The 12,687-nt window shown below is 40.3% G+C and overlaps 1 protein-coding gene and 1 long non-coding RNA gene across 2 annotated transcripts in view; one reads left to right on the top strand and one right to left on the bottom strand.

Annotated features, from left to right (window-relative positions):
* The window catches only part of xkr7b (XK, Kell blood group complex subunit-related family, member 7b), a 61,327-nt gene extending 53,743 nt beyond the window's left edge, over positions 1-7,584 (bottom strand). Inside the window, exon 1 of the mRNA XM_028011188.1 lies at positions 6,951-7,584. Within this exon, the coding sequence (XP_027866989.1) occupies positions 6,951-7,552 (602 nt within the window). The 5' untranslated portion in view covers positions 7,553-7,584. The remainder of the gene's footprint in view (positions 1-6,950) is intronic.
* Positions 7,585-7,673: 89 nt separating this feature from the next.
* On the top strand, positions 7,674-10,936 carry LOC114140894 (uncharacterized). The gene is made up of 3 exons (XR_003594719.1): positions 7,674-7,809; positions 7,904-8,030; positions 9,783-10,936. It is a non-coding gene; the product is annotated as an uncharacterized LOC114140894 (long non-coding RNA).
* Positions 10,937-12,687: the final 1,751 nt, after the last annotated feature.

The raw sequence follows: 12,687 nt of genomic DNA, 5'->3' as shown, positions 1-12,687 counted from the left end.
TCAGCAGAGAAAAGATCTTCAAACATTATTCATTTCATTGACCCTCAGATCATCCAAAACCTCCAGATACCAGCATGTTATCGCTGAGTGACGGACCCTGAAATTTAGACCAACAGGAGGAGCAATAATTACTGAGTCACTGTATTTGTGAATGAACACACACACACCCGCACACACACATGCATTCAGACAGATTTGAGTGGTTCAGCACAGTGAGCTGCAGGGAGGCTGCCATGTAGCCACTCTGCCTGATTATTAGCCGAAGCTGGACCGACCGGACCGATAGTCGGACCGCCTGAGCTGAGAGTCTGGTTGGAACTTGTTCAATCACTTTTCTGCACATCAGATTGATCTGATCGGGCGCAGACAGGAACTAACATAAAAATAAACGATAAAACCTGCGCAGTACATTTCGCTGTCCGGTAAAATCTTCATCTGTGTGATTGTTTCAGCTGCTTGTTCTTTAACAAAGTAGCTTTAAAAATAATCGTGCAAACTGTGGTTACTCAGTGAAGCATTGCATTGTTTTTATGCTTGTGGAAATGGGAGCAAAGTGGGATTTTCACATCTCAATCAATCATTCAGCTTATTAACTCAATTTAACAAATTTCACCATTAATTCACAATTATTCTCACACAGCACAAGTGAAAAGGAAGCAGGAGAAGGAAATCTTATAATAAACCCGCCTCTGTCTCAATAATTACAAATATATATTTTTTTTATTAAATTAACTAAATAAGTTGCAAACAATATATTGTTCTTGTCATTAACTCAGAAGTGTTTAAGACTTAATTTTTTTCTTATAAAGTGTTTTGAATTGATTTATAGTTTAGCATTTTTTCAAACTGTTCTGTATTCGTTTTAAAGTCATAAACAGTTTTTACTCTTTCTTCTGTTATTTCTGTCACTTGATCTCAAGACAAAGAACTTTTGTAAATTAATCTGCAATAATCTCTCTAGCTTTAATCATAACTAACACCATTTCTAAATGAACCAAATCTCTGTGTTTCAAGTTATTTGATCGAAGAAATAGTTTATTGGTGAATGCTTCGTAGCATTCACTTTATATAAGTTTCTCATAGCTTCTTTTGTGTCATTGTTGGTTTTATTTGTTAGCTCATTTCTCTACACAATAAGTCTGATATGGAAAAACACACGCAGATTAGTTTACTTATAACATGGAAAAATATTTTGTTATGAGTGGAAAACATCACACTTTTTTAATCAATATTCAAGAATTACTGACTTAAAACAAACTCCTATTTCTTGCTGAAATGTTACTTGTGAGTTAATTTTCTCTTATATTCAAGTGTACTAAAACATTTCTGAAAACTAGATCAAAAATTCTTTGTTAGTCCTGAGAGGCCTGGACCATAACAGGTCTTTTATTTTGGTCCTAAACCATTCAGTGATTTATAAACTAACAAAAACATTTTTAAAATCTATTCTCTGAGCTCCAGGGAGCTTAGGAATGGCTGATGTGCTCCAGTTTTCTGGTTTTAGTGACCGACTTTTTAGGCAAATATAAATTGTAGCCACTTAACATCTTGCAATATTCTCTGAATATACAGTACAGACCAAAAGTTTGGACACACCTTCTCATTGAATTCAATGAGAAGGTGTGTCCAAACTTTTGGTCTGTACTGTATGTTAAAAAGTCAGAAGCTTAGTATTTTACTTATGCTGTTAATGCAGTGACCTAATACTGCAACTCCAGTGCAGCTTAAGATCGGTGGTGAGGATAGAAATCATCTTTAAATTTATGAACAGAAGCCAGTATTAAAAAAATAACCATTTATAAAACAAAAACACAAGTATAAGATATTAATGCAGTTATTGAAAATGTGATGAAAACAGACAGAAGTGGATCCAGAGAAAACATTCAGTGTTCATGAGTTACAACTGCAGTATAAAGCAGCCCGTTTGGTCATTATGTTCCTGAGATTCTGTCCTTGCAGGCTGAGGTTTTAATGCACTGAGGCATGTAAACGCAGGATAAAGTTAAACACTTCCATCAATTCTTGTGACTCTTCAAGTCCCACCTCAGCTAAGGAATTACTACAACTCCCATGATGCCTGTTAAGGCACTCACAGATAAAGAAATGTGACCTTGATGCCTTTCAGCAGCAGAGTTTTAAATGTAGATGAGAAAAGGCGATAAACAGCAGAGCGGAGCCTCTCCTGGAAACGAGGAAACGTGAGTTGACCTTGATTCTAAACCTCCACCTCCATGCACTGGAGGATCTGCTTCACTCCTGCAGCTGCAAAATACCAGCCTGCATCTCTTAAGACGAACTTTCTGCAGCGTGAGGGAAATGACAGCTTGACCCAAAACTTTTCTTTAGATAAACAGCAGCAACAAAAATACTGACGGCTGGAAATCTGAGCAGAGAGAAACAAGCACCGACACACCAATCAGACAAAATATGAAAATGGTTGATGAGAGAGTCTCTGGTCAGCCTGCACTGCAAATACCCAAAGTCTTACCAAAGGTTTGGTTTTTGTTTAGCTTCTAGTGAAAATATCTTAGTACTCTTCAAATAAGACAAAATTAACTTTTCAGTGAGGTAAGAAGCTTGTTTTACGTCAATATTTCTAAATATTGAGAAGTAGTTCCACTGGCAAATTATTTCATTTGTAACATGGGAAAATATCTGAGTGAAAAAAAATTGCCCATGAAACTCATACTTTTTTAAAATCAATACTTAGGAATTATTAACCTTAAACTAGCTTCTATTTCTTGCTGAAAAGTTATTTGTAAGTTAGTTGTGTTTTTTTTTCCCCAAGTGTATTAAGATATTTGCACTAGAAACTAGACCAACATGGTGAGATGTTCTGTTTTTTTCATAGTGGACAGGATCACAGTTCATCAAAAAGACCAGCAAACCATAAAAACAATCATAAACACACCACTAAGAACAATTTAGAACCTCAGAGAACTCATGCATGCACAGTAAGAGCATAAACTCCACACAGAAAGGCAAAATGATCTTATTGCTGCAAACAAATTTGCAGAATCACAAAAAACGGATGTGGAGACAACTGGACGGCGTCTGATGAGGACATAATTCTGCACACCGAACCCCACCGGAGCCTGAAGCATGCATGAGTGAGCTTAGCTTAACCGACCACCAGAAGTCTGAAAAGGTAAAGCACAGCTGGTACAGCAAGGTGTGTTTCTGTGTGTGTTTTGGAAAATGCATTCCTGGAAACACACAACAAAAATCTCATGACAGTTCTTTTTCCATCAACATCAAGGAATTGTTGACCCAAAACAAGTTCCTACATCTTGCTAAAATGTTACTTGTAAGTTAGTTTTGTCTTATTTCAAGTGTATGTTTGGTTTAGTTTCTACTGCAAATATGTTAGTACACTTCAAATGAGACAAAACTAGATTAAACAAGATATAGGAGCTTGTTTTAAGTCAATGATTCATTAATATTAGTGAAAAGTACTAGATCCACTGAAATTTCTTGTTAGAAGTGAAATAATCTGTCAGTAGAGTTAGTACCCTTCTAAATCAATATTAGGGAAATATTTACTTGAAACAAGTTACTGATGAAAAGTTACTTGCAAGTTAATTTTGTCTTATTTCAAGTGTGCTAAGATATTTGCTCTAGAAACTAGACCAACAATCATTGGTAAGATTTGGTGTTTTTGCAGTGAACTCACAGCCTTATGTGTAAACTCAGAATCAAACATCTGCAACATTCAGTTACAAAAAGGAAACAAAACAGTTCAAAGGGTGTGAATACTTCTGCAAGACTCTCAAAATCCTTTGAAACTGTTGAAACAATGTTTCATGATGTCGAACAAACTGAATTCGCCTGTGAAATATTATGACTTTATCTCTTTCTCTGCAAACAAATACATAAAAACCTGGAAATTTACCCAGATATGAGCGAGGAAGTAATATCTGAGCAGCGCTGAAGGGGAACAACCACAGAGGATTCTTTCCCCACATGTGCCGATTTTTTGGGTCTTTGCTGCAAACCAGAGTAACTCTGAGCCCAATCTCACTCTTCCACATTTAACCCGACTCCTCCGGCTCCTTATTGTGTCTCATTAAAGCTGTTCATTACCGACTCTGCATGTGATTATTGGACTCCCTCATCTTCTATTTTTGAATATGCTGATGTAATGCAAATCTTCATTTAATGGCATCCTGTTTTTGGCTTCCTCCATCTTTACAGATTCAGCTGTAGCACATTTTTTTGGTCATACGTATTCCAGATGTAATTTCTCTATTTATCAATAAGTCAAAAACACATCCTGTTTATATTTTAAAACTGAACCTGAGCTGAGGAGTCTTGAGAATCCTGATAATGTTGAGTCTAAAATAAGGTTTAAAAGTTTCAACACTTGGTGTTATGTTGGAGCAGGCAGAGGGATGATGTGATTGGTTACTTTGGCCTCCAGTGTCTGTGACTGATTCTTCGCTCTGAAGCCGCAGACGATGCCAAAATCACCGAGGAAAGTGACAAAGTGGCCAAATGGCTTCATTGTGATTTTGAAAACTTGCTAGCTGAACTTTTTCTAAAACTGCTTTGTTCCTAATTGTGATTCAAAACTCGTTCATTTGAAGGAAACAAATGATTTTAGTAGGTTTTGAATCTGAAAAACATCAACCTTGCCTAACCAAAAGCAGGAATGTCACAATTATTGGGTAAAAAATCTTAAAATTAAAATTTCATTGAAGAAATGTGATCTCATTTTAAAATATTTAGAAAAATCCTATGAAGGAGTTTAAGTACTGAGGAAAAGAAAACCCTCCAACATTAACAATTTTACAGTTTTACCACCGGAGAATGTCATTCTCTCCCTGCTTATTAATACTTTCCACAACCCGTTTTGCTCCTATTCTTCTCCCAGGCTGGAGCATAAAAAGTGATTTTCTACATATTCATCCTTTGTTTCACACCAAATCCACCTAACACGTTTGTCTCTGAAAAGCTTCATCTCAGTCTCATTGGAGCAAAGAACAGAATCTGTTCTCCTTCTGACATTTTCCACTGAAAATAAAATTAAACATGGGATTTTTTGACTTCTTCACTTAGATTATGATGGATTCATTGCCTTTCCTGATGAGAGTTGGGTAGTAAATTTGATCACTGTATATCTCACTGGTCTGCATATTTGATAAGCGAGCTGTTTTTTATTTAAATAAGTGTAACCTAAATCTGTTAGAGGTAATATTGGAGTATAAAGAAATGTACTCCGAGCCTGATGAAAAGATGCAGGCAGCTTGATGAGCTCCAGAGGAAGGAGGTCAGCATGACATGCAGATTATTATTAAGACATTAACATGGCTGGGGTTATCCAGAGTCCTGCAACGTTTGGATGCATCTCTGGTCCAGTGGACCTGAATCAAATGGCTAAATTACCTCCTCAGCATGCATTAAGCTCTGGTAATTATCCTATTAATATATTCAGGTGCACTCATGTAGATACACATCTAAAAGTTGCAGGACGCCGCTCTGAGACTGCTGTAGAGTCAGAAAGATCTCAAGCTGTTGAGAGAGATAGGAAAACCCTTAGCTTGTTAATTTAAAGCATTTTTATCCAGTGGTTTTGTTTTTTTTTCTGCAGGTGGATGTAATGTTTCTAGCTTTCTGTAAGAAAATTGGTTAAAAACCCCAAACCAAGTTAAGGTTTGGCTGGATGGACCATTTTCCATAACACATGAAAATTTATATCAGATTTAAGCTCGACAATGACAATTAAACAGCCCTTTTCCAAGGTTACAGCCCTTCCACCCCTTTGAAGAAAGTTCAATTTTGTAACATGGGAAAAATAATATCTTAAAACTGAATCTCTCAAACTGATCAAAAAATCATGCAAGGTTGGAATCCTTGGATTTCAAACCAGAAAAAACTTATAAATTTAGAGTAAAATGGACTGGAAATCTGGCCAGTGAGTCCAGGAGCAAAACTTGACTATTTATTCATCTGAGTCAGAACAAAAGGAGCAGAAGGGAGGATCAACATGAACAACAAGGAGATCTGAAGGATGGCAATGAAACCCGAACAGCAGGTAAAACCCGGAGAGGTGAGTGGAGCACAAACAGGAAACCAGAAAACTGAGCAACTCTGCAAAAATGAAAGCAAAACATGACTAGGTAAAACTCTTGAAAGAGTAAATACCTGCACAACTGAAGAGGATGAAGAGATTTAAAGGCAGCACTTTAGACATGAAGGTTTCATTTAGTTTGAACCTGAAGCATTTTCTGATGCTTCATCACGTTTTAAAAATAGCAACAATTTAGTGGTGGGATTTTAAAAATGCCCGGAGCTCTGGGTTCATCCATATTCTCATTTCATTTTCAGTTCGGATCCAGTTCCCACCCAAAACGCCGCTTTCTGGGGGGAAATAAGCAACATTCAGCATCAACAGAAATAATTCCACTGAAAAGGAGCCGAGAGGAGGAGGAGGAGGTTAAACCACAGAGCTCCTGTCAACATATCTGTATCATGACATATGGGAGCAGTGGGGAGAGTGGAGCTCCCAGTGGAGCTCCAGCAGCTGTATGCCTCCGTCTATTCAGGCTCAGCCACAGCAGGAATGGCGGCCGGACCTGAAGGTTCGGTCCGGGAGACCAATGGGCTCAGAGGGGAAGGTATCTAATCTTTCTACGGTCTGGTCCGGTTCTGCACATTTCTGTCCCCAGATCTGCTCGGTAATATGCCGGGGCGCGGGCGCGCACACGCCGATGAACGGACCGAGAAGCATGCGCTGGTAGACCAACATGGAGAACCCGCACACGCACGCGTTTCTAGGCTGCTTAATGAGCAGAAAGCCGTGCGGGATGCGATGCTTGTGTCTGCATCCCGCACGTTTATCCAACACAAAGCCACACGCATGCACACACGCGCACGCGTAGAGTACGCGTGGACACAGATGCGAGCACACCCCTCTTGTTCCGCACACCTCGGGTCCGGAGCCGTCTTACCTCCAGACTTGCCCCAGCTGCAGCACGTGAAGCACGGTTTGAAAGACCCACATGCAGATGGTGCAGCATCTCCGGGGAGAGCCGACTCTCACCGCCGCAGCAGGCGGGCCAGAGGACGCATACACCGGGGTAACATTCGCGGCGTTCACCGCTGGCGCGTTCCCACCGTGCTGGTCGCTGTCCTTGGTGCTTAACGTGCCGTCGCCCGCTGTAGCATCGGCGCCTGCCGCGCCTGCCGCCGCACAGCTCCCGCCGCTGCCCGAACCTTCCCCGCCGCTAAGATCCGAGTAGTCATACACGAACCACCTGAAACTCAGCACCTGCACGACAGCGGAGGGCACCACGACAAAGACCAGAGTCAAGCCGAACCACCAGTAGTCGCCTCTCAGGTAGTAGTCTGCGGCCAGCCACAGGTCGGTCGCTCCGTCGGAGAAAAAGACGAGCAGGGCGCAGAGCACCCAGCAGCAGTCCAGCAGGGTGTAGGGCTTCCCACCGGCGGCGGTGCAGCGGGACCGGGCCACGGGGTTCCCCGGCTCCGACAGGCTCCTGGGCGTGTTGTCATCTTCCACAGACACCGCTGCTCCATCCGACTTAGCGGCCATGTTGGTTAGGATAGGAGAGAAAGACAGGGAAAGAGGTGGGGAAACAGGAAAGAAAGGGAGGGGGCTGTAGCTGTGTGCAAGGAAGAGGGAGTGAGAAAGATTACATCATAACTAGCCTCATCATCAGCCTATTAATTGTGAGGCACCATAACTAAGAGCGCTATTAACACCGTGTCACCAGCGAGATGTTTTCAGGACATCCAGCGCGCAGACAGAACTAAGCCCGACCCGCAGGAAGGTTCTAGTTCATCCATCAGGTAATGTTTGCCAGGTTTTGGCTGCTCTCTCTGCAGCGTGCTGCTGCAGCGCACATGACGACACCGCTGTTAAACTTCTAAATATCACACCCAGCTCCTGTCATTCCGACAAGGCGTGACCCGCCTCCTGTCAGGGGAAGCCAGAGACACTGAGAAGTTGTTGGGTTTTCCATCCAGAGGCAGAGACCGCATGCGGTGTTCTGCTTCCCAGGCAGACAGAGGTAAGAAATCACATGAGCTCACCGGTGAACCCGCTGTCTGCTGGGAGGTTAAAGGCTAACACTGTTTGTTCTGTCTGTCAGGCTCCTTCTCTCCCTGTATGCACAAACACAAGCAGCCTCAGAGAGCACAGCCTTGCGTTCCTCTCACATAACAAACTGTTCTTTATGGTTTCACTCGCAAAGATAGAAAACGGAATATCTCTGTTCAAGAGGAAGGCACTTTAAAGTGGAAGTATTATGTAAAATCGAGTTTTTTAAGCCTTACATTATGCTATAGTGTAATTTCCTCACCAAAAACATGCAAAGTGTGTTGTTTTGATTCTTTCATGCATCTTTTAATCTCCATGGCAACCATTATGTCTCGCCAAGCACCGCCTTTCCCCCAAAGCTCCTCCTCAGAGCTGCAGTCTCCAAACATCTGCCTCACAGAGCAGCCCTTCCCCAAACTCAGCTCCTTCAGACTAGCCAGCAGCAGTTAGCAAACACTTGGTGGAACTGCACATCATTATCTTCTGCAACGCTGGTGAAAAAGTTGTTAAAGGGTTGGGATGACTTCCTGAAAGAGCGGTACTTTCTCAAAGAGACATCAGTCTTCTTTTAAGTCATGTTTGATATACAAAGCCTTTCTGTAACTACTGAAGGTAACAGTTGCTTGATTCTGCTATAAGATGATTTTATGTGGCTGGAAAACCCATAATATCTCCCATGGCAACCATTCTGTTTGCAAACTTTATGGTCTCACCAAACACCGTCTTTTCCCTACAGCTCAGTTCAGTTTGCTGTTAAAGGCTTTTATTCAGATGAGTCCATAACTGAACTTGTTCGTTTAATATAAAAGGATGTGGTGGGAAAGAACACGGGCTGTAAAACTCCATCCCTCTGAAACACATGGCGGTGGCAGCATCATGCTGCGGGATGATTTTGTCCAGCTGGTCTGAGGTGACAGGAAACTGGAAGGAAATGCTGGAGTTTTACCTCAAACAAGCAACAGTTACAATATAATGGTGTAGATAAAATCTGTGAGTTAGAATGGCCTAGTCAAAGTCCAGACCTAAAAATTTATGTTTAATAAATATATTCTTCATCTAAGTTGGACTCGCTGAGAAATATATCTACAAAAAAAAAAAATATTGAAAACACAACGTTTTGTTTCCTCTTTAGGTTTGCTCTATAAAGTTTGTGACTAATGAAAAAAATTATACATTTAATGAAAACGTTTGCAGGGACGTTTAACTCAAGATTATTTAATTTATTTTGAGAGTTCATTATGCATTGATTCCAACCTTACAGCCAAAACTGAATGAGATATGAAAAAACATAATGGTACATGGCTCAGTGAGTTATTCTGTCTAATTTTTACGACTGAAGATTTTAAAGGGCCAGTTTTTATAGCAATGCTTTAAAAGGTTGTGCAGCTTGAAAGTAGCTGCATGCAGAGGAAATCTGAAAAAGTGTTCTCAAGTTGCAGATGCACAAATGTGTAGCTGCTTTGGCCAATTAAATGTCTTTTCACATCCAGGGACCAAACTGAACTGGTGCCAGACCAGACAGTAACTCTGCTGCTTCCTTTTCTTATCATCTGGCTCTTTAAAGTGCATTCGTCTGATTTTAACAAGGCAGTGATGCATGAAGCTGACCGGCCGGCCTGTTTACAGCAGAGAGCATGCTAATTGATAAGATCCCATAAACTCTGGGCAGAACAGGCAGTAAAAACCTTTGGTGACTTACCGCTCTGTGCTTCACTGCCCTCAGTAAGCCGGACGGTGCAGAGCCTCTTCCAGCTGGGGATCCAACAGGAAGGAAGTGGACCTAGAAATGACATCCAGTTTGTTCATCTCCATCTATTCACATCTGGACTGGAAGGACTGACTGGAAAGTCTGCGACCAGCGATAGCATTTAGATCTAGGAGCTGAGGTTTCAGATCTGTACATACAATGTTTCATAGCTTTCACTTTTAAACTTAACAAATCTGAAGAAGTTTCTCTTTTAGATCAATAATTAACATAATTTGAATGACCTTTGAATGTAAGCAAGCCAGATGAAAATGAAAGACGTTTTTATTTAGAATATTTATAGGTTTTAGTCCCACAGGGGTCAATACTTGGTCCCACTCTTTTTTCCACTTATGACATAGCAAATCATATTGTAGATTTGTATATTCACCTTTATGCTGATGACACAGTCCTAAACTCCACTGTCCTGTTATAGATTCACTTCTACATCTGATTAGTTTTATGAGAATCCATCCGGCCATTTCAAGTCTGCTTGCTAAGAAAGCATTTCTAAGAACAAAGTCATTTGCTTTGGTAAAAAAAGGAGATGCACCATCAAATTCTGCATGTATCATCATGAATCTGCATCCTTAATGTCAGGTAGACAAAATGTTTTCCTTTCAGAATTTTTTTTGATAATTTGAAGACTGAGATCAAATCAAAGGCATCGCTCCTCTTTCATTTCATCTGCAATGAAAACTTTGGTGCCACTGCCCGCTCTTCCCATGTTGGATTATTATGATGTCATTTACAGATCAGCATCCAAAGATTTGCTCCATAAACTGCATATTATTTAGTATATCATTAATACTAAAAACTCTTTTGGTTTTTTTCTTACCTCTATGTTTAACGGTCAAACTGCAAACTTTATTCTATTAACATTTTCTAAAACTTCTTCTGCATCCAGGTGGTTGTCCTTTCACTTTACTGGAATGATCTACAGAGAAATCCACAAATTGGACATCTTCATATTTTTTCTGTGTATTTCTTTCTGTGTACTTATTCTTCGCATAAATAAAACACTAATGCGAATAATAAATCCTCACTTTGTTAGCATACTAAATCTTGCCACAACAGGAGATGCAAAACAACGAATTTTCATCTTCTAGCATCAACCAGACATGTCAAGATCCATACGCCACTTCTACATAAAATGCTTTTTTTTTTTAAATAAAAGGAGAACTTCACCTCATGCTGTATAATTTAACTTATATTATTTTATTTTTATTTACTTCCAAGAAATTACATTTTTAAGCACATAAAATTTTACTTTAGACGAATGTGTCTCTTTAATCAGATAATTAATATACTTATGTATTCTTTCCCCCCCCCCACACAATCACCCATGATCAGGGCATCATGCTCCACTTGAGGGAAAACAGAGGTGGAGATTTTCACTTTTTTCTGGTTGTGATAAAACATTTTCACTGAAAAGTTGCAGTGTTTTTTTTTCCTGAATCAGGGTTGATGTTTCCTCCGGGAGTCGCCGTTTTCTCCCTGATTCACCTGAAACTCCCCCTCCGTCTGCGCATCAGTCCAGAGAAGAGCATCTCCTGATGAATGAGGGTCATTATGAGTTGGGGAGCAAGAGGAGCTAATTACAGGTCTCAGATCAGCGGCGTTCTGCCGGGATGGACTTTGATGAATATTGTAAAGGAAAATGATTAGTTAAGTGCTAAAATACTTACAACATGTGTAAAGGAATATTAAGCATTTTTATTGGAAAAACAGGCTTTGTGTGACCCTTTGAGATGGCCCAAGGAGACAAGCAGACGCCTTCCACTGTCTGCTTAAAGAGCACACAAGGGCCATAAAGTAGCATCTCCATGGAAACGGCAGCTGGAATGTGGGACGTCAAAACTCCAGGGGAGTCTGCGAGATTTATCTCAGGACTTCGGTGCTGGGGACAGTCGTACCCAGTACCTCTGAGATTAAGTGTTCTTCCCCTTCTGGCTTGACGGAGACCAGACGCCCGTTCGAGTTGGGTGTAAAGGGGGAGACTTCTCAGGTTTCTCTGGGGGCCGAAACAGGTCTCTGATTGGTTGAATTACGGAACGCCTTCTTTGCATATATTAAAGTGAGGAAACGCCTAGTCAGTATAAAGTACAATGTAACGCTAATACAGAGAGAGAGTTTTTCCATTTTTCCTCTCCACGTTGGGCGCCGTTGTCTGTCTATATGTTCTGTGTTCGTTTGTCTATCCCTTGTGTGTCTGTTATTTTATGAGTTAATGCATATCTCTGTATCTCTGCAGCTTTGTTGTTCATCGCTTTCTATGAATTAAACTCTGTGATCTGTGACGTCAACACGCTGTGTTAGTTTCGTTTTAGCAGGACGCCGCCACTCGCCAAGGACTCGGGAGAGAAAAGAGGAAAGAGCCAAAACTTTTTGTCCAAAGCTAGCATTAAATGATCTTCTTCTTCAATAATATACACACATAATCTGAGCTTCAGGGAGGTTTTAAAGCTTCTGAGGAAATCATCTACTGCTTTATTACAATGTAATGATCTCACATTTCAAATTGTGTGTTATTTTTAAAGGAAAAGGAGAAAAAAAGAGGAGTATGACAAACAACGTAAGCAGGTTTGCCTTTTTTAATCGCTGAAGCTGATCATGTAGACATGTTTTAAAACAAGCAAGACTAACGAATAACACAATTTATCCTTTATTTAGCCACTATTCTGTCTTTATTTTCATGACAGACTCATTTCAGTTCTGGAGGAAAAATCCTGGCCAAGCAATTTTTTCCTCCAACAGATTTTATCATTTGTCTAGAATCAGAAAGAACAAGTTTTTCCAAAGAAAATTTATGGCTGGAGCTAAAATAACGTTTGTGCAGAAATCAATTTTTATATATATGCTACGAAAATTATGAACATTTGTC

The sequence above is a fragment of the Xiphophorus couchianus genome, chromosome 24, assembly GCF_001444195.1.
Source record: "Xiphophorus couchianus chromosome 24, X_couchianus-1.0, whole genome shotgun sequence".
NCBI classification, from domain to species: domain Eukaryota; kingdom Metazoa; phylum Chordata; class Actinopteri; order Cyprinodontiformes; family Poeciliidae; genus Xiphophorus; species Xiphophorus couchianus.
This window is presented reverse-complemented; position numbering and strand designations above follow the sequence as displayed.